The sequence below is a fragment of the Puntigrus tetrazona genome, chromosome 15 (genome assembly GCF_018831695.1).
Source record: "Puntigrus tetrazona isolate hp1 chromosome 15, ASM1883169v1, whole genome shotgun sequence".
NCBI lineage: Eukaryota > Metazoa > Chordata > Actinopteri > Cypriniformes > Cyprinidae > Puntigrus > Puntigrus tetrazona.
This window is the reverse complement of record NC_056713.1, coordinates 3,407,831-3,429,983: the sequence shown is the minus strand read 5'-3', so window position 1 is coordinate 3,429,983 and position 22,153 is coordinate 3,407,831. Positions and strand designations below refer to the sequence as shown.

Here is a 22,153-nt window from a genome sequence, read left to right as displayed (position 1 = left end):
AAGGTTCTTTCAAGTAGAACATTTTTTATATTATTTTGAATGTTCTTCACACAAGATGTTCTTTGAAGAACTGTTTACTGAAAGGTTATTTGGCGCATCCATGAAAACGACCTTATAAAACCTTTTTAAGAGTGCATGACCCCTTTCAAACTACGAATAGTGCTCAGCAGTTGTTCCCTGTATTCCACCAGGCAACTTTCAGAGGAAAATGCCAACCTACAGGTGTATGTTGAGAAAGAGAGCAATGAGAAGAAACGACTAAGTCGCACCAATGAAGAGCTTCTGTGGCGCCTTCAAACGGGCGAACTGAGCCCACGAATGTCTCCCACCCAGTCGCCACTTCATCGACCAGTCTCTAGTCCCTCTTCACCCTCCCGACAACAGCCCTTCCCTAGATGAGTTCCCTAGAATTCTCTGCTCTTATTCTGTCTCTCTCACTCTTTTTTTCTGTAACTCGTGATTCTCATTTTGGATTCTGATTGGATGGAACAGAGGATGTTCTCAAATCTCTTACACCATACATGATGGTCATAGCGCTTTCATACTATATCAGTTGGTACAGTGATCAGGGTTTGAGTTGAATTTTTTTTTGTGTAACTGAAAGAATTAGTTGAAGGTATGTATATGTAAATGGATAGTCCACCAAAAAAAATAAGATTCTTAATTTATTCATTCTGGACCTACTGATATGATTTATTTATGTGGAGCATAAGTGGAGAAATCAGATCACAAATGTATATTAAGGACAAACTCACCGTGTCTATCTAGTTATGATGAAGATGTATACATTTCAGTTTCATCAGGCAACAAATTTTACTATGTTATTATTCCAGCTAACAATATTAGACAAGCCCAATATTTTTTCATCTATATTATTTATTATCAATTTATTATTAATGAATGCCTGCAACATGCAACAAAATAAACTGAAAACACTCTTTTATCTGAAAAGCAAAGGCAGAAGCTATTATACAAAAATCTGCAAACTGCAGCAAAAGTGGGAGCAAAAATCATCAAACTGCAACAAACGTGGGAACAAAAATCACCTGTGAAAAGAATGAGATTGGAGAAATGGAAAGGAAGAAAGACACAAAGAGCTTTAAAGGGGAGCTGTAACATAGCCACATGTATTTACGCTTAATATTACGATATGACTATTTTTTTATTACAGCCTGTTATAATTAATACATTACATCCCACTCCTCCTCTACTTCTATCATTGCTTGAATTACAGCATTAAGCGCCTTCTATTTGAATGTGATTTTTTTTCATGCAACCTTACAAAAAAGAAGTTCAAAGTCACGTATAATATGCAGACTTAGCAACTGTGGCACTGACATAAGTGCGACGTTTGATTGGCCTGGTTGTGCGTCACTCAGAGGAAACAGGCCAATTAGAATAGAGGCTCATGAATAATAATTACACAGGTTTTTGACAGAGCCCCTGAGCTATAAAAACATATTGAAATGTTACTTATACCACAAATATATATTCTTAAGGACATCAACACCTAAAATAAATCTCCCAAAAGGTGTACAGTATGGGACCTTTAAACTACTGCCTATAACTGAAATTCCTTGTTAGTTTGATATAACATACAACAATAATAAAAAATTCTCAATCTTCTAGTTTTTCATAGAAATTAAAAAGTAATGTAAAAAGGAATTAAACATCTGGAAATTAAGCCAAACAACAGAGGACAAATTAAATAATCCCCAGGTCACATGTTCATTATATAACACAATAATCTTACATAATTAGCAGAAGTTATTACTGCATCACCTGCGTGACATCACTACCAAAAAAGTTATTACAGTTTTAGTAACTGTTGTGACTATCTAGATCATTTCACTAGCGATGCATCATTCTGTGGTAAAGCTAATTATATTACATTACACTCTATGAATGGAACTCCCTATTTAGTTACAAAAACTAATTCATTCAAAGTCAATGACCAATTTTGGTCAGTTCTCAAAGTCAGCTGACTTGCAGACTTGCAATGTAGCAGACAAGTTCACTTTTACTATACTTTTATAGTGGTTTAAAAGCATGAGTCCCATAATTGCATTGAAAAGAAAGACCAACACATACTTCAAAAGTTCTCCATTTGCGTTCCACAAAATAGTCAGTCATACAAGTTTGGAACAACACAACCTACAAAGAGAACAGAAAGAGGAACTTTATCCTCCATTTTTTTACTGTACGACATAATCACAGTGTAGTGCTTTATGATGTTTCCCAGGCCATTTTGGGAATATTTCTTTTTTGTACATTCTACTCCAATGGATTTGGCTTTTGGGCTTGTGCTGAGGTTTTCTGTTTGAACAGGACATCATGGTGCTTGTTCTCCAACCTTTGCCTATTGTCTCAAGCTTTTCCAAAGATTGTTCAAGACAACATAAATACAGTTTTACTAGGCCGTTTTCAAAAGAAAACCACCCACCAGCAACCTTCTGTGCAAACCCAGGCATTACTGTACTCAATACAATGAACAGGAAAACACAGGAAGACATCTATATAGGCAAGTTTAGGACAAACAGCTGTAATTCAAATGAGGTAAATACTTCTAAATGTCATCTAATAATTATGTAGTCTAGAGGCTTAAATTGTGATACAAATGAGTTTAAAAGGTATTTACATTTTTAAATGTGGTTTATCCACATTTTGTGACCACTATGCTAATATTAGCATAGACTGACAATGCAGTAGTGTAAACAACTTGAAAACTTCAACCTGCTGTCTTTACCTTCATCTCTTGTTCATGAGGGTAAATAATCCTCATGCCTTCATCTCAACTGTGTGTGTTTACAGAAATCTGAATGCATAAAGCTGTAAGAACTGCCTATGAACTGACACTACAGTTATCGGTCATGGCTGTTTATGTCCCTTTTCTCTGTACAGTATGTATCATAAGTCTTCCAGTTGCTCTGACTCAGATAATATGCTTAAACTGCATTCATATGGGCACTATGATGGCTTGTGTCCTACTTCAGAGACTTTCCTGCATAATATTTAACTGAAAGGTTTTTGCAAAAATACTACAGAGCATTACATTAGCATTTTAAGTTATCATGAGTACCTCAATTCTTAAAAATGCAGGCTTTTACAGAGACTTAAGGCCCATTCACACCAAGCACGATAAAGATGAAGATAATTATAAAGATATAAGAGAAACAATATAGTTGGAATCATTTTCAGAATGTTTTTTTCCAGGCGAGGAACGATATAAACATTGACAACCAATCAGAAGCCATCCTGTTCTCATGAGCTCAGGAATTTGAGGCAGCATTTAAAGTATTTATTGTATGTGAGAATAAATAGACGATATTGTTCTCCAGTGTGGATGTTAATATCATTATCTTTACAGTTATCGTGTATGGTGTGAATGGGCCTTTATTGTTTATTGTGATACATTCAGGGTCTACAGTGTCAAAGCCATGGTCTCAATACAGGAAAATCTAGTCATGAATAATAACCAGAAAGTATTTAAATTACACTACATTTATGTTCACGGAATGGCCTACAACAACTATCCTGTATATTGAGTGGATCATTTTTATGTGAATATGCACTTGTATTCTTGTTGACATTGTGGTAAATACCTGGACTCAATGTTTGGGAACTTTAGGAAGGAGTTAGGAAGTCATCTTTTTCATGAATGTTTTAGTCTCCTGTGGGGACAATGTATACATGTTTTATTTTATGTTTAAGTGTACTTAGTAGTGCAGCTATTAGTAATCAATTTTTTATGATTAGCATAAATGACCATGATTTTTTATAGGAAAATAAAATCTTTAGTTATCATTCTTTAGCCTTAACATTTGTACTAACAGAGAGTGCAAATGGCTGCTGCCGTTTACAGACACTTGAACTAAGATGATGGCTGATTTTATACCATTGTACTGGTGAATTTTGTTTATTCCTGCTCATTCTGAGAGTACCACCTCCCATCTCTATAGGTGATCCAGCTCAGGTTAAGAAGGTGCATTTCATTGTCATCTCATGTGCATTACAGTTTGACGATAGATTCTAAAAAAATATTCATGTTGAATCTATAGAACGGAATGCAAACTACCGGTATACATTTGAAGGTTGGCATCAATGTGTTATCAAACTTTTATTTAAATGCATTTCACTCATATAGCAATTAAAATTAAAGCTCAGAATGAAATAATGTAATATAAAATTCAACTACCTGTCTCGCTTTTACAGTTTCTTGGGTGTCTGCTTGGATTATGCTCTTCTCTGCTTTTGAAATATAAATATAAATGATAGGGAAATCTTCAATCAGTCAGGTTGTAAAATGCACTGATTTTTTCTTTAGTCTTTTTTCCCACTGTGTGTGTCCCATGGACATATTTATGGAGTTTCTGAATGCTTCTTCCATTCATAAAGGAACAGTTCAGACAAAAAATGACAAATTTGTCACTATTTACTCAATCTAATGTCATTCCTAACTTGCATGTTATTTTTGTCCATGTAGCATTCTTCAAATTTTAGTTATTTACTTAATTTGGTGTTCCAAACATTTAAAATTGCTCTTGGATTAAAAAGCACCACAAATATCATAGTTCACATAGCGTCATGGTCCTCAAGTCGTAAAGACTATGATGACTATGTTCCAAATGTATTCATATTGTGAACTAGCGGTGTTTTGAGTAGAAAAATGTTTGAGAATGAAAAGAGAATGAGTAAATAATATTTTTTGATGATTTGGAATTTAACTGGAATACAAACACAACTGTCTGTCATTGGACATTTAAGGGAGGACTGTAACATGGATTGTATTAATGAAATGTCCTGTTGATTTTTTTTTTTTCTTCTCCTAATTTGTGTTGTACAGCTTGTATGAGCTTTATGTGTGATCTATGTTACAACACGTTAGTGGAAAAGCATGTCTTAAAGCTGTGATATAATTTGTTTCGTTCAAACCTTGTTAGTGTATTTACTCACTGTTGTGATGCATTCAAAAACTCTTTTGATGATTATGTTGCACTTTATTGCCCTTTGGGTTTAAATATTAAAAAAAAAATGTAAAAGCATCCTGTTTCTAGAGCTGACTTTCAACTAATTGAAAAAGAAGTATAACTTCTGAGAGAAGATATTTATTTTATTATTTTATTTTTAATTAACAAGAGACTGACAAAATAAATCATAGTATTGTTGCACATATATATGTATATATATTATACTATATTAATACATCAGAAACCGTTTCATCAGTTTTTTTTATAGAAATAGCTGACTAGAATATTGGAAATCTATTGGAAGTCTGTAAATCATTCAATCTTTTTTGGATGTGAAATGCTGAATTAAATCGATAGGCAAGGGAAAGATAATGGTGGAGTTTCTTTCTGCTGCAATGGTGTTTAGAGTCTGGAGATATCGCAGCTGCAGAGCTGATGGTGACTCAGCGATCACCAGAGATGCTTCCTTCAGTGCCCGTGAGGCATTCATCTCACCCTCAGCTGCAATCACCTACTCAGAGACATAACAATAATACACTTGAGTACAATCATGTCATGTGTTGTGCTTTAAATTTCCTCCACATAATGTATTTCTTCATATTTGGTTCAGCTATAATATTAAAACAGTAGGGCTATAATCACTGATTTTCTCAAATATCCTAGAAAGCCTGTTAGAGCATTGTTTTTGGGAGTCTCAATCCAAATAAAACATTTACTTGTGGAAAGTGTGACATTTTTATTTTAAAAAATTCAATACTGCAGTCTAATAAAATTTAAAAGAAAATTATTAAATCTTTTTATAATCAATAATAATAATAATAATACAAATAGTAAAATGTATGCTATAATGGGTAGCAAGGTTTGCAAATTGTAGTTTATAGAAATAACAAAACAAAAAAACAATGTACAAAGAAGACTTGCTGCTGTTGTTGCTGAAACTAAATATTCACTATAAAAAAAACACAACAACAACTAAATATTCACTAAGTGCACTATTTTGTGACATCTATATACATCAAGTTTGTATGTGATATTTGTGCAACTCAAGAATAATGTTGGGTCCATTATTTGGGCTACACTGACTTTTATAATTAAATATGACTGCATTATATTTTGTTGCGATGGTCTCACCTTTGCACGGGCTTCTCGGGCTGCTTCAGCTTCTGCAGCCATGGCCCTCTGGAGCTGGAGGGGCAGTTTAACATCCTTTATCTCCACTCGCTCTACTTTAATGCCCCACACGCTTGTGGCCTCATCCAAGGCAATCTGTCATCATGATGATACAAAGATGAAATATGATATCCCCTTCTTGTGGGCAGGTCCCTGGCTTAAGCTTTACAGCTTATGCAGTTCAATAGCAAATAAATAATTCTACATTTGAAATTGGTCCATATCAGAGGTATAAAGGGAACAGTTTTAAGGGGACAGCCATTTGAAGTGGTCTAAAACCATACTAGACGTCTCACATCGTCGTCCCTATAATGCACCATAATAAAGAGCGTACTGCATGAATTCCACATCTAGGATAAATTCCCTTGTGCAATTTTTGTGCTTGTGCAAATAAAATTGTATTGGATGACAAAACAGTTTTATGTATTAAACAGCAAGCACAAACTAAACAAATGCCTCTGTACTGCTGCTCTGAGAGTTGATGTACCTGCATGTTGTATGAGATGCCCTCTCTGTCAGAAAGCAGCTCTGACAGGCTCTTTGTGCCCAGGACATTTCGCAGGGTGGTCTGTGCTAACAGACGTGTTGCATGGTCTGCACTCGACACGTTGGCCACAGAGCAGATCGGGTCAAAGACACGAAAGTATACCACTCCATCCACACTCACAGTCACAGAGTCCTTCGTAAGGAACTGTTCTTACAGAGACACAAATAGATGCTCATCTGTTTACATAATGATAATTTATTTAACATTCTATTGTTACGACACATTTATTTGGACACTTATCTTAAATTAAATTAACAATGAAAACAACAAAAAAAATCTCATTGAAATAAATCTGAAAATAAAATTATTTGATTAAAAAAACAAAAAACTATTTTATGTATGCAAGTACACAACACATACACACACACACACACACACGCACACAACCCTACTCCTTAGGAAACTTAATGCATTTGCACATTCTCTAAATTTAATGGGGCCCTTTTTCTCCTTGTAATACATGTGTCATTATATATATTTGTGTCCTCATGTCACAAAAACATGTGCACAAACAAATGTAAATATAAATGAATGCTAAATATAAGAACTAATAAAAATTCCAAAAGCACAAGAAATACTATAAGAGCAATTTTATGATTAGTAATATGATACCTACCTCTTGAGCAGGAATATCAAATGTCACAGTTCTTAAGTCCACCTTCCTGAATGTGTCAGTACATGGCAGCACAAAGAAAATTCCTATATAACGTATATATAATACACAGATATAGAGGATTATATTATATTTAAAGTACAGTAACTATTTTCAGAGATGCTCTTCATTAATAACATTCAGTTATGCAAATATGTAAGCTGCTATTTAAAAGTAAACTTCTATCATACCAGGTCCTTTTGGTTTCTTGTCAACAATACGACCTAATCGAAAGATCACAGCCCTTTCATACTCCTTTACAATCTAAGAGTGAGTCAGTGAGGTACATTGTAAATGCAGATAATATTGTGTTGAAAAATACATTTAATTGTCTATGGAAGATCTACACAATCTTACCTTGATGCACATAAATACGGTAACAGGAAGCAATCCTATAGTGATAATGATTGCGATAAAGACAATGAACCAGCCAATGCATCCAAGTGAGGGAGATTTATCATCTGAAAGACATGAAAGCAACAGGGACATTCCACGAATATGGCACTTTTCATATTACAATTACTTAAGTAGAAAAGGAAAAACTTGTTCAGTTACTTGTAATACAAAAATTTGAAGTGGATTGTACATATTTTATGCACCTCCTTTTTAAATCCTATGCAAATCCTAAAACAGCCACAAAATTAAATGCACAACTGGAACATGTTTTATTATTATTAAAGAAGCCAAGAATACAATTTAAATAATGCTAAGATATTGTTTAATCCAGTGGTGCATCCTGCTCCTGTTGATCGACTGCCTCTAAACACACATGTCTTTAATTTTTAAGTGATCCTGAAGACCTTAATTAGTTGCTTCAGGTGTATTTGATTAAAACTGGTGATGAATTTTGCAAGACAGTTGATCGCCAAGAGCAGGATTGGGGACCCCAATCAATGGGATATTACATTTCTTTATAACCCTAGACTGAATGTCAGGTAAACATATCAAATACCAGTCCTACTGACTGTGCTAACGATCATGCTTAACTTCCTTTTAAAGTTAAAATATCATAAAATATAATTGAGGGTAAAACTGTTGCCATCGGAAATTATATTTGTTCAATAGTACCCTTTTTTTTTTTTTTTTTTTTTTTTAAATGTAGCCTTTAATATAATATTTAATTTGAATATATTATTTTGTTCAAAATGTAGAACTGAACAAAGTCGTACCTTGTATTATATGCCGGCTGTCCGTCTCCCGGTCTTGAACCCTGATTACTGTGGTCATTTTGAAGAGCGTCACAAACTGGAAATGTGCTGCTGTAAACAGCAGGTAACCAAAACTTGTAACGTGTGCTCATCTTCCCACAAGGGTGTGTCTGTTCCCATTAGACCAGACACTGCACTGCAACTCATTTGATATCAGATATGAATACCATAAACCTGTATAGCCTCTGTTGTACCAGATAAATCCGCTAATATTTTATTTGTTCATAGTTTTCAATGCCTGGTATTTTTTTTTTTGTATTTTTTTTTACAAAAATTGTAGTGGGACATTTATAATTCATAGATATCTGCACCAACACATGGCAGGGGAAATATGAGCTGTTAAACCACATGTCAAATGCTGATCTAACCTGTATATCCAGATATAACCTGATGTATTCTTGAAATTGACATTCCAATGTCATAATATTGTTGTAGTTTTTACTCCTTTCAGTGAAGCTCTTTTCTGTGTGGATGAGTGTTGCAAATAATGCAATTTCGTACAAAATCTGTCTGGATAGATCTAAATAGTTTCATTATTACAGGTTATCAAAGTCTATTTAAGTACAGACATGGATTTTTTTTTATTTCTTTCTCTTCCTTTTTTTTATTTCCCATAAAATGGCATGTTAGGGTAGGTGGTCACAGTATATTAAACACAAGTCTGGCAAAACCATTGTTTGATGTTTATTGTAAAATCACAATTACAATAACACTTTAGTCACAATTATTTCTTGCATAAAATTGATGTATATCTTTTGTGATATAGATACATGGTTAAAAATAAAAATTAGTTTGACTTTATTTGATTATCCTAAAATAATCATCCTTATACAGAAATATTTGTAAATCTTTAACTAATATTCAATACATATTTAATGACAATGCATATTAAGTGTTTGTAAAGTTGCTGAATGACATGTATTTGTGTGGATAAATATCCAAGAGGTTACAAAATATGTGCATTTTATATAATATTAATATACAGTATTGTTTGTTCACCCATCTGTTAAACACAGGCATTTTCAGCCTTTAAAGTTGTTCAGATATGTACCAAGACCTCATTAAGGCTGCTATGGAGAGCTTTGAGTCTCGAGAGTCACATGCAATCAAGAGCAACTCACCATAGAGACAGGTGTGTGTAACGACAGAACGGTCTATATACTGTATGTATATATATATATATATATATATATATATATATATATATATATATATATATATATATATATATATAGTCTTTCTCCAACATACAAGACTTCCAAAGGCCTGTTTTAAAAGCAACAAAATGCACTGGATGGCACTTAGTGTTCAAGCTGTTGCATCATTATCTTGCGACTGACTTCATAGGCTAAAAAGAGAGCTCCATTGGCAGGAAATGTTCGGATCATAGTAGGGGTCAAACCAGAATACAGTGGTGCCACTCCTGCAAAAAAAGATGGGTGAAAATCAATCACTTTTATTTATATAGCACTGGATACTATCAGACAGGAGAATAGAGTGATAGTGATGTATAATGACGAGATTAACACTTTTTAAAAAATTTTTTATTAAGTGCAGAAGCGGTCTCTGTAATCAAATTGACGATAGTCACTAGAAATTAAGTCTCCCCAATATAAATATGCTTCAAACAATGCAATAGAGTTTGTTCAGCTCTGTCTGTATCTGGTACAATAGTTCTACAGTAGGGTTAAATCAGAAAGACAAACAATTGCTTAAATGGTAATAACTAAGACTTTTTTTTTTAAGTATAAATAATTGTACCTAATTATTTAACAAATATTCCAAAGAAAAACAAACATTTAATTTTAATATTCAGATATCAACTTTCAGTATAGTACGACATGAGGACAACAGTATAGGACATAATTGCTATCAGAACTGTTCCCTGAGAAAGAAGTTTAATTTTATAAAACTGTATCATAACTGTATGCAACTCTTAAATTACATAAATGTATCTAAAATTACTAAAATAACGGCAAAAGTAATTTTTTAAATTACCACCAGATGGTGCAAAAGAACAGATTTACACCACTGCTCACAAAAATCCAAATTGCTAATAGCAATGCCTTCCAAACAAAACCCATAAAATTAAAGTAAAATACCCTAATTTAAATAAAGCGCAAAAGTCTTTAAAGATTTTTTTTATTATTAGAGTTTCTTTTTCATAAGGCTTCCTGAGTCAAATATCTTCACAAAATGATCTAATGACCGGCAGCATTGGCTGACAAAAAGTATAATTTCGCAATTCACATACAGAGCAAAACTTTTAATAGAAATTATATGTTTGATAGACAAGGGTCCAGAGCACAACTAAAGCAGACACAGATCTCGATCATGGTAACAACAAAGTTTATTATTTTCAAATAAAAAGTTTTAGACTGTTAGTTCTCAGTGATTCCATCTTCATAAAAGAAATAAAGTCAGTCAGTATTAAGTGAATCTCTTATTGTGCAGTTATTGTTATCATTTTTAATTTTATCATTTTTGTTTTATGCTGTAGAGAAGAGCCTGTGCTTTAGTCAATGAACGACCAAAAAACATTTAAAAATGGCATTATGCCTCTAATTAAAAATGCATTTCATAATTTATATTTCATTCAATAATTAAAAGATATTATCAAAAAAGTTTTTTTTTTTACTCAGTATTTGTCTACTGTGCGATTTTGGGCTTATGAGAGTATCATGTAACAAGCAGTGTTGGGGAAAGTTACTTTTAAAAGTAATGTATTACAGTATTGCGTTACTTTACTAGTTACTTGAGAAAAGTAATCTGATTATGTAACTTGCATTACTTCTAATGCATTACCCACAAAACTGTGTAACAATAAACTATATTTAAAAAATAGTTGGGTTTGCTGTGTAGAGAATTTATCAGTCATTTAACAGGTTCCATGACGCACAGGGTGTTACATACAGTGTGTCAGTAGGATTTGAAACAAAGATAAGTAGTGAAATCTCACCCTCATTTCGTAAAATCCCCATAAGGGTCTTGAGGAATCCTTTCTGTTTCCCAGCTAAAGACAGAACCTGGATGCGAGACTTCACACAGTCTATGGGGTACACAACCAACCACAGACAGGCACCACCAAAACCACCACTAAACATCAAGGGTACAACACCTGTTAGAAACACAGATATAGAAGAGAAATGTTCCAAGCTGTTCTTTTCCAAAGAAGCAGCAAATTAAGGAAAAAGCAACTTGTACATTCCTCATGCAATGACATGAGTATGTTGTGCCAGAATTAAAAAAAAATTTTGTGGTCTTCCCATGGACTGACCTATGTGCTCTTTGTCTTTACCCATGTGATGGGCAAACATTGAGCGGCTGAGTTCATATCCTCCAAAGAAACAGAAGTATCCGGGTACCTCACGGACTATAGTGGTGGTGAGACCCTGATAGAAACCAAGAGGTCCGTTTGTCCTTAACACATTTTTCACAACAGACCATACCGTGCTGTAAAATAAAAGAATTTCAGCAAGATTTTTTTTTTCTTTTTCTTCTTTCTTAAGCCCTTTAAGAAGTTAAATTGCTCAAAAAGTTACATTCTGTAATCATTTATGTAAACTAATATTATTCCTAACCTGTATGTGGAACAACAAACAAATAAATAATAAAGGTTTGAGAAATGTTTGTGTTTGCACTTTTTCCAGAAGGAAATTGGTATGACTGGAAAAAACAGGTACTCATGGAATTCTCAAAGCCTGTCAAACACATGCACATAAAAATGCTACTTGCAAAAAGTTAAAAGCAATTTACAAAGCTTTTTTTATGACATTGTATTTATTGTTTTGTTGATCTCATTGGTGTCATTCATTAAAAGCTGTCACGTTGTTGTTGTATTTTAGATCGTGGTAGAACTTGTTATTGCCTTAATTTATGTGTATATTAATTAAAAGACAATTCTGTCCAAACATTCTTTTAAAGATTTAAACAAAAATTGTACTATACAAATAAGTTTTACATTTTTATTTTTGTCACGTACCAGGACTGTTATTGTTTTTCCATGCCCCATGTGCTCTGTCTCTGTGTGACCTATTTTCCGTGTTGTGTCAATCAGTTAATCATGTCAAAAAATCTTTCCAGTTTGTTCAATGTTCAGCATCCAGTCTACTTTGTTTCCCCTGAGATGTTACGTGTGAGAGTGTGTGTGCACGCATGCGCTATTCTTCCATGTGGGTTTAGTTTGTTAGGAAGACTATTTTTGTACTAATTCTCTCAGTTTTTTTCATGTACAGTAATATATACAGTATGTATATAGAACTGCTTGTTAAAAAAATTACTAATTCTTATTTTACTTGATTAACAAATTTGTATTTTTTAATCATGTTTTTTTGTTTTTCATTGTGCATTCCAGCTCTCAATCAAATGGCAGGTGAGGTATTTTCTGCTTAAAAAAACCCCCAAAAAACCCCAAATATATATATATAAACACAATAAATTAAATAAATGATAACATTGTTAACAAAAACAATTTTTAACAATTTTTACAAAAAAAGGGACTCTTCAAATATATATTAAAAAGCATAACCAGACCTTTTCTGTCCACTGGCGATCTTGCCAGATGCCTCCATCTCATGCATGGCCTGCAGCCGACATTTAACCAGTTCAGTGGGGCATAAAGCCAGAGAGGAGAAGACAGAAGCAACAGAGCCCGAGCAGGCCTTCTGAACATCACTGAAACACAAAATACATCTAATAATCACACACACTGCTTAATTTTGGGAGATCACATTGATACTGTTATTATAGGATATTTAACACTTTATTTTGATAGTCCACATAAAGACATTCTACTAACAGTAAGTAACTTTGCAACTACATGTCAACTAGCAGTCATTAGTTTAGACTGTCTGATTAATAACTTCTAAAACTTTATTAGAGCTTTGGAGGAACAGTGGATCACAAGAGACACAAGACAATCTGGAGGGAATAGAGGAGGTAAATAAACAGGTAAGTATTCTTTGGATTTTAGCAATGCAAGGTTAGAGAGTCCACTTCGTAGTTACAAGACCGGACAGTGAGTGAGACTGAGGTGTGTACTCTTATAGTGCTCGTAATGAGATGCGGTGATTGCTGACAGGTGCTGGTGATTACAACTCCGTTGATAGGGAGGGTGGAGCCTGGCCGATCCGTTACAGTACCCCCTCTTCCACAGCCTGCTCCTGAGAGCCAAATAGCCCAACGTCATGGTAGTCTAGATGAACAGGATGCAGTTGGTTGTGTATGGGCAATGGCATGAGTTTACCCATTGGGAGATGTTGTGGACTTTTAGCCATTGAATAGTCCCTTGCCAATTTAGGCCACCAGAAGCATTCTTGTCGCAGCGAGAGGGAGGTGTTGGCCTCTGGGTGGCCAGTGCCTGGTGTGGAGTGAACGGAGTGAATCAGTGGAGTGTGTTAAGAACGGAGAACGTATTGACACTGGTGGAAAGCCAGGCAGATTATTGGACAGCCAGACAGATTATTATGGCTCAAAGGCGACTGGAGGGTTAGTTAACCAAGCTAATGTTTTTTTCAGATACTGATTGGAGCTGGTGGGATGAATCAGTTTTCTGGGTTTGCAGTTGGAGCTGGCGGTAAAGTTGATGAGGCCTGATACTGAGATCAAAGAGATCAAAGCATTAAGTGTGACTTAAGTGGTGAGTGGTTTTATTTTGGGTATAACAGGTTGGATGCTCCTGAGCACAACAATATAAACAGAGACCCCGGGTCAGCATTCTCTGTCGCTCAGCTGGAGTGAGGCGATTATAATCCACGGACATGGTTTCAGGAGCTGGTTCTGGAGGGGAATCTTTCTCTGGCCGGTGGAGATGAAGGGGTGATCTCTGCTAAACAGGTCTGGTCTCAGCCCACTGTAGTGCAGGGCCTGCTAGCAGAGAAATAATGAAAGTGATTTTAGACGAGTTGGTGTAATATAACTGTGATTGCATCTGGAAGGTAAGCAAGCATTGTAATAGGAATCTGAGGCACTCCTCCATTGAACCAGAGAAGGCCATGGGATTGGCGATGTTGGGGTGAAGAAGCGCTAGTGTGCACTGTGGAAGTGCTGGATGGTGGAGGTGCTGGTGATGGCATAACATAAGGACATGATACTTAATTTAAATGCAAGTGCATGGTAGTAAAGAACATTTAATAGAAAGTGGGACCTCATTTTTAATATATTAAACATTTTGGTCACACTTTTTTCATTTTTTTCGTTCAAAACATAAATAAAGGAATGAAAAATGGACATGACACTGGACAGTAGGTGCTCTAGACCCTAACAGAGAAGATCAAGGTGGAATCAGCAGTGTGAATGATGATAGCAGTGCCGGAGGGAAGGAAATCCACAGTCGAGGCTGAAAAGTTGCTGATCATGAAAAGTCAGGGAATAAGAAGCCTGATGCGTAAGTGTCTGGCCCTGAGGGTTGAGCCTTTTCAAATTCCACAACTCCAAAAACCATGGTGAATCAGGAGATTTTGTCAATAATCACTTACCACCATGTTGTTCCAAACCTGTAAAAGCTTTGTTCATCCTCAGAACACAATGTTAACATATTTTGGATGAAAACCGGAAGGTTTGTGACTGCGTTATTGAATGCCAAGTAAAATACATTATCATGGTCTAAAAAAGTATGAAAGACATTGTCTGAATACTCCACGCGGTTCAACCATAATGTTAAAAAGTGACAAGAATACTTTTCGTATGGAAGTAAATGTTTGTGTCTATTTACACTATTTACACGTTTTGAATTTTGAGCATATGCTATGCAAGTCTAGCTCATGCTCTCCAAAATGGTGCTACAGTGATGTTATGATGTCAAATTGTTGAATAAAGTCATTATTTGTTTCTTATTTTTGTTCCTTAATGTTATGGTTGAACCACTGATGGCAGATGGAGAATTCAGATGATTTCTTTCATACTTTGCTAGACATTGATCCTATTATTTGGATCCATTAATATTATAATGTTTTACACAGTATTTTAAGAGGAACATGACATGTAACACTTATATTGACTATAAACACCTAATGTTTATCCAATAAAGTGCTCTGAATACATGCAGGCTATGGGTCACGTGACATAGTGTCTGTCCTAAAGGATTGAATTGCATCATTCATATTAAGTGGAATAGTTAAACATAAGCACATAAGCACTAAATTACACACTATATACAGTACAGTATATTATGTTGTTGCCTGTTTATCCAGTAGATCATTTGTGAGATCAGCCTATTGGACAAGAAGGCCATCTCACAATCTCTGTTCCAGTTGATGTTCAGTGGGGTTGAGGTCAGGATTAACACTAAATTCATCCACCCATGACTACATTGACCAATCATTCTGTAATAGATAAGGGCATTCCCCCAGCTATTCCCACAAAGCATAGTATTCTCCAAAATATCTTAGTAGGCCAAAGCATTAAGTTTTTCCTTCACTTAAAATAAGGAGCCTAGTTTAACCCTTAAACGTGTCCAAAAAACAGACTGTATCCAACTGCATGATTTTATATACCTGTGGCAATTGAGCTGAATGAAACACTAAAATTGAATCCCAATTCGTGTCCCAAGTATTTTGTTCATATAGGGTATATACTGTATCTAGATACACCACTCTAACATTATTTATTTGATATGGCACCAATTTTTAATATTAATATTTAATTCCAAAAGGTTGAAATCCACTGCTCTTTAAATATGACACTATCGTCATGTCAAAGAAATATAAATTAATTATTTTCATTGTTTATATATTCATACTTGTTATAATTCATTAGTTGTTACAATGATAATTAATTTTTACAACATATTTCCATATTTTTTGCGCCTAAAGATCAATGCTCAATGGTGGTATGTCTTTTTTTTTTTTTGTGGCACTTTACTTTTATGGTATCTCACCTGAGTTCTGTGTCTCTGTCAAGTCCTGAAACAAACCGGACAACATTCTGGCAGAAACCGTAGCTCATGAAGAGCACAGCATTTTCAGCAATGTTGGCTATGAGGGCAGGCGTTGTGCCCTGATAAAGTCCTCGGAGTCCAACCTGTTTATAGACTGAGACGAAGCAGTGGACAAAGCCTCTGTACAAGCCGGGGAAAGTCTGCATCTTCACCTTGGCTGTATCAAAGGGCTGCCCGCTGAACACACATGCAATCCCACCTTACAAAAACAGAAGAGAGGAAACAGTGCAGAACATGCCTGTATGTTTTAAAATAACTGATCTCCCTTGTTTCTTATACAGTAGCAAAATGATCAACATAATGCAAAATGTGTGCAAATCAAACAGGTGTAAAATACAGTATATCATATTATAGCAGCCTTGTATTATAGCAATCAAAGTGAATTTATGAATATAAACAGTTCGGAATCTGACATGCAGAAAAAGCCCTCATAATTACAGTTGTTAAAGTAGACACAGGAAATTAATAATACAAGGCTGTTACCACATGCTCCTGCTGACAGATCAATGATGGCTTGAGTGACAGGATGTGGAGCCATGGTTAACTTCTATATTGCATCACTTCCTGTAAAATGCAGAACAAAAAGTTTTACTCAGATTCACCTGCATTCATTTGCATTTAATTTGCAGAATACTTCATAAGGCAATAAACAAAAATACCAACAGATCAAAACACAAAACATTCACAGAAAACACATTGTCATTGTTTGTGCATAATTAGGAACCCTCAAATGTGGCCCATGAGGTTTACTTTCCTGCAGATTTTAGCTCTGATTAATATGCTAATCAGTGTCTTTAGAATAATTAGGCTGCAGCCAAAATCTCCACCAAATTAGCAGTTATGCAATCATTTGTCATTTTTTTTTTTTACATTTAATCTTGTTATCACCTAGAATAAGAACTATACTGTTTGTTTGATGCTACTTATATAATAAGAAATATCACAAATATATAATATATAATAGAAAATACAGATCCATAACAATAGATTATAAGTAGTGTATAAAATAATGTTATAACAAGAAAATGTTTATTTTATTTGAATATAACATTATTTTATATTTAATATATCATACAACTATTTTAGTTTTTGGAACCAAAAACCGAAATTTCCCCATGTAACCTGCTTCCTAGAATACCTAATATTTGAGGAATCCTGCTTAGACCTTTTGGTCGCTAAAGAAGCAGTCAGAACATAGGTTTAGGGCTTAAGTAAGAGCATGGTATTATTTATATCTGAAGTGTGAGCTCTCTATTTATAGCCCTAATCTTTAAACCAGATTTAGAGGGAATCCCCCATGAAGGGTAAAGAGTCCCTTTGAGCCCAACACTGACCCATCTGAACCTCCTTATGTGTCAACATTCACATGCCAAGTTTAAAATGTCTTAGTAACATTGAACTCAGTTACTGTACTCTTGCATATGTTCTGCTTGATCGAACAGAACAGGTATTCTCACACTTACCGCCCCTTCTTCTGGATAACTGACCGTCTGGCAGCGTACACTTCTACAGGCAATATTCAGTAATGTGCTTGGTCGAAGAGCCTCGTAAGACGTATTCTTAATACCGACGAAAAACACACCTGAAGCCGATACTAACATTCACACTTCCTCGATCAGCCCCACAGGTGTGTACATGCCACACACGCAAGGAAGGGGTGAGTTGAGCTCGTCATGTGGGGGCTTCCTGGAACCATGTGCTCTTGAAATAAGAGAAGGCGGACGCGTTGCTGTCATATCCTGCAGTTGTTGACTCAACGTAAGGATTGTGACACAAGGTCACAATCATTAAATGCGATATGAGTATAACAAATACCAGGGTCACTTACTTATTTTATACACTAGATGGCAGAATAGCCTTGAGTAAAGGAACAGTTATTTAAGCATCTAAACTAAGTACCTAAAATAAGATGCGGTCATGAAATTGATGTAGCTGCATGATCTATTGATATTAAGGAAAAATACATTATATATATATATATATATATATATATATATATATATATATATATATATATATATATATATATATATATATATATATATATATAAGAGAGAGAGAGAGAGAGAGAGAGAGAGAGAGAGAGAGTTTAGATTCTATAAAATAAAAACGTAAACAAGTTTTAATTAAAAACCACCGAATGATTAAAGGTTGTATTGATATGATATTACATAATAACATATTATTTAGAATAAATTAAATCATATGTGTATTTATAAATACATAAATACACTCAATAAAATAATGATGTAATCATTAAATAATATTATAATTATATAATCAAAAAAGTTAAAACTGATTTATTAGCATAGACAAAGGCTTAATAACAGTTAGGGTCGGCGTTTTCCAGTTACATTATAGCATTAAAATGATCTTTATTCTTAATAACCGCTGTGGTCAACAAAAACATCTTGGCTGGAAAGTTGCGTCGAGGCTGTTTCTGTTTCTTCTTTCCTCTCCTTGATTTCGATTAGTTACATTTTGTTAGAACATAATTAAACAAACAAAACCATGCGAGTCTGTATATGTACAAGAAATAAAATGACGCTTTAAGACACGCGGTTAAAAGCGCTAGTGTTTTCACAATATCCGAACTCCGTGAAAGTTTGTTTACTAAAATACTGCTTGTTTCGCTTTCAAAAGCGTGCCCGTGATTGGTTGTGGCCGCTTGTCAATCACGTACATGGGCGGTGTCAGGTGACATATGATAGTGAGTTCCAGTAAGCGCACTTAGAGTTTTGGTACACAGACATTCAACAAGCGACAGCAACAGGACTATCACCTAATACTGGACTGGACTGGATTATAAAACTTTATAACAACACCAATCTGATGCCGTTGTAGCCACGTTGTGACTTTTCAGTCGTTTCCAATGTAACCAAGTCAGTTTAAAGTAACAGCATTTTCTTTCTGTTTGTTCTTTCGTTTTTCACGTTTTTTTTCCTTGATTGTCATATGTGACATTTTAAGAGACAAACAGTATTGCTGGTACCATGGCTGACGCAGCCCAAAACCAGATGGTCGAGATCGACCCGGACTTCGAGCCCCTCTCCAGACCCCGCTCCTGTACTTGGCCGCTGCCGCGTCCGGAGTTCCCCAACCCCACCGCCGCCGACTCCAACACATCGTCCCCGGCCCCGTCCGTCAAGCAGGAGCCCTCCAGCAACACGGACTTTATTAACAACCTCAGTTTGCTGGAAGAGAATGAGGACTACCCTGATCAGAAGCCCCTCATGCTGTGCGGCGATTTCCAATGCCAAGAGAACTGCATCCACCAGCAGCAAATCCCAAGTCACCAGCAACAGGTGCCAGTGCTTTCTTCTCCGGTGGCCGCCGCCGCTGCAGCCGCTGCAGCTGCTCAGCGCAAGAGCAGTTCGTCCAGGCGCAACGCCTGGGGAAATATGTCATACGCGGACCTGATTACCAAAGCCATCGAGAGCTCCCCCGAAAAACGTCTCACCTTGTCTCAGATCTACGACTGGATGGTGAAAAGCGTCCCTTATTTTAAGGACAAAGGGGATAGTAACAGCTCCGCTGGTTGGAAGGTATTTATGTTTTCAGTTTTGGTCAGTACACTCGTGCGTCATTCGGTTGCACCTTGTGTTTTGGGTTTTCACGCCAAATTGTTCAACTTCTATAAACGCTTCTTGGTTACCATGGTTCCCGTTCAGATGCGCTCCCATCCAGCTGTTATGAAAACAAAAATGCGTCTTTTGTGAATGCGAACTTTTTTGCTCAGTTGCTATTGATTCTTGCTATCCCGTGTGACCTAATTACATAGTTTAGGGGCTGATTATTATGCATCCTCCACTTATTGTTTTAGGATTGTCATGGGATTGTCAATAGTCTGCATTCCTTGCCGTGTAGGAGAGATGATTGCCTCTCGTTACATGCAGCACATGAGGTAGTGCGCTGCAGTCAATAGTTCAAGTGCTGACCCATGTCACATGACAGGTCCCGAGTAACAAGTGTTTTATAGATGCCTGCTGACAGCAGAGACATCTAGGATCTTTTCACTTTTCCAGGTAGAAGTTGTTAGAGTTCAAGTTAGGACAAGACTAAAACTTAGACCCAGTTCAAACACCAGACCCCTGTGCCAGACCACTGGAAACCACTCAGACACCATCACTTTTATACCAAGCACACAGTGTATTCATATGACTATATGACAATTCACCTGCAAAATTTCCATAACAATGGTAAATGTGAACCACAGCTTGAGGTTGGGACTTATACAAGAAATCCTAAATCTATACAAGACCCCTCAAGGACCAGATACAGAGATAGATTAGCACTTAGAAACTGCTTCATTTACCCAATACACTAATGAACATTTATAATTTTTTATCTATTTTTAGCGAATAGGTGGCTAGTGTTAATTTGCACAAATCTCAGTTGTGTCTTAAAATCACATTGCAAAAATTAATAGTTAATAAAATATTTGAAAAATAGAAAAAATAGTTGTTTTCTCATCAGATCAGGATTAATTTATTGGAACATCCCTTAATCAAGAGAATCTGGACAAATCCATTATCTGAATTAACTCAATTAACTGAATAAGCATTGTCAATTGAATTTTTAAATGGATTAAAGTTTTTGAGATCATGAAAAAACACCACACAGACTAGAGGTTGAGGTTTTTCATACTCTTGAAGAAGAGTTGAACATAAGTGCGGCACAGATCTGTGAGTGAGCTTTGGTCATGTTTATGTGTCATGAAGATCAAGACGTCAAAGCACAAGATATGTGATAAGGTGGATCCCAGTAAATCAGTTTGGGTGACACGCTGTCTTACGTTGTTGCCTGAACCACCCTGGCAACCGGAGAAACAGGAAAACTGCTTTTTATATCCATGGAAACCTCTTCGTTAAGTAGGTCTAAAGTTATGTTGTTAGGTGTAGTGCATCATCACACCGCACTCTATTAATATCCACGGGATTAACTGTCAATACCCCCATGATGTTTGCCAAGTATGCAAGCATGGCGGTCTACACATGCAAGGAAAGATCCGCTCCACCCTCTGATTTATTGTGTGTCTGTGTGCCAGCATTCCTCAATTGTCTTGCTTTTGTGCGTCTGTTGGGGAGGCGTATATGAATTGATGACTGATTGTATTTGAAAATGTGTGCATTTTACCTCTTTTACCTCTGACGACACATAATTCTTAGCAGCACTCAGAGCCTTTCCCACTCTTATCGGAAGCACATCTGATAAGCCCAACGTCAAATCATGTGTGTGTTTGTTTTGTGGTAGTAAAAATTATATGGTCTGTGCTGTGATTGGATGCTCACTACATGTGACTCATAATGGGGCAATCTTTTTTTGAGAACCACAGGAAATTTCCCGCAGGAACTGTTCAATTTTATTCTGATCTCATAAACAATGTGGCGCTGGTAATGATCAGTTAAAGGGTCCCTCAGGGGGAACAGCTTCTGTCACTCCAAACCAATATGTTTTGCAAGGAAGGAGAGGCTTAGTTTGAAAATCATTGGTTTTGAATTGTTTGTTATGCTCAGCAGACAAATACATAATTTAATCTGAGATTTTTTTGTTGGTGAATGGCTATAGTTAAGATATTATTATTACTATTATTGTTATTATTATCAAGTATAATAGCATCTTTAAAATATTTGTTCTATATTTTATTATTTATTATTTAATACGTTTTGCATT

General features: G+C 35.6%; 4 protein-coding genes across 6 annotated transcripts in view; 2 read left to right on the top strand and 2 right to left on the bottom strand.

Moving 5' to 3' along the window:
- Positions 1-5,042, top strand: part of mtus2b (microtubule associated tumor suppressor candidate 2b) — a 37,450-nt gene extending 32,408 nt beyond the window's left edge. For both annotated transcript variants that reach the window (XM_043258409.1, XM_043258408.1), the window contains one exon: positions 192-5,042. In XM_043258409.1, coding sequence (XP_043114344.1) covers positions 192-399 — 208 coding nt within the window. In that variant the 3' untranslated portion in view covers positions 400-5,042. The remainder of the gene's footprint in view (positions 1-191) is intronic.
- A 50-nt stretch (positions 5,043-5,092) lies between these two features.
- stoml3a (stomatin (EPB72)-like 3a) lies at positions 5,093-9,057 on the bottom strand. Its single transcript, XM_043258415.1, has 7 exons — positions 8,506-9,057; positions 7,694-7,797; positions 7,528-7,600; positions 7,301-7,383; positions 6,625-6,828; positions 6,099-6,233; positions 5,093-5,478 (listed from the first exon to the last, which is right to left on the bottom strand). The coding sequence occupies exons 1-7, from the start codon at positions 8,561-8,563 to the stop codon at positions 5,284-5,286; spliced, it is 852 nt and encodes a 283-aa protein (XP_043114350.1). The 5' UTR covers positions 8,564-9,057; the 3' UTR covers positions 5,093-5,283.
- A 147-nt stretch (positions 9,058-9,204) lies between these two features.
- On the bottom strand, positions 9,205-18,213 carry slc25a15a (solute carrier family 25 member 15a). The gene is made up of 7 exons (XM_043258413.1): positions 17,944-18,213; positions 16,964-17,044; positions 16,421-16,679; positions 13,078-13,218; positions 11,822-11,997; positions 11,504-11,662; positions 9,205-9,967 (listed from the first exon to the last, which is right to left on the bottom strand). The coding sequence occupies exons 2-7, from the start codon at positions 17,016-17,018 to the stop codon at positions 9,846-9,848; spliced, it is 912 nt and encodes a 303-aa protein (XP_043114348.1). The 5' UTR covers positions 17,019-17,044; positions 17,944-18,213; the 3' UTR covers positions 9,205-9,845.
- Positions 18,214-19,117: 904 nt separating this feature from the next.
- The window catches only part of LOC122358542 (forkhead box protein O1-A), a 32,710-nt gene continuing 29,674 nt past the window's right edge, over positions 19,118-22,153 (top strand). Inside the window, exon 1 of one of the 2 annotated variants that reach the window (XM_043258385.1) lies at positions 19,118-20,025. In XM_043258385.1, coding sequence (XP_043114320.1) covers positions 19,474-20,025 — 552 coding nt within the window. In that variant the 5' untranslated portion in view covers positions 19,118-19,473. The remainder of the gene's footprint in view (positions 20,026-22,153) is intronic. The other variant, XM_043258384.1, reaches the window with a different exon arrangement.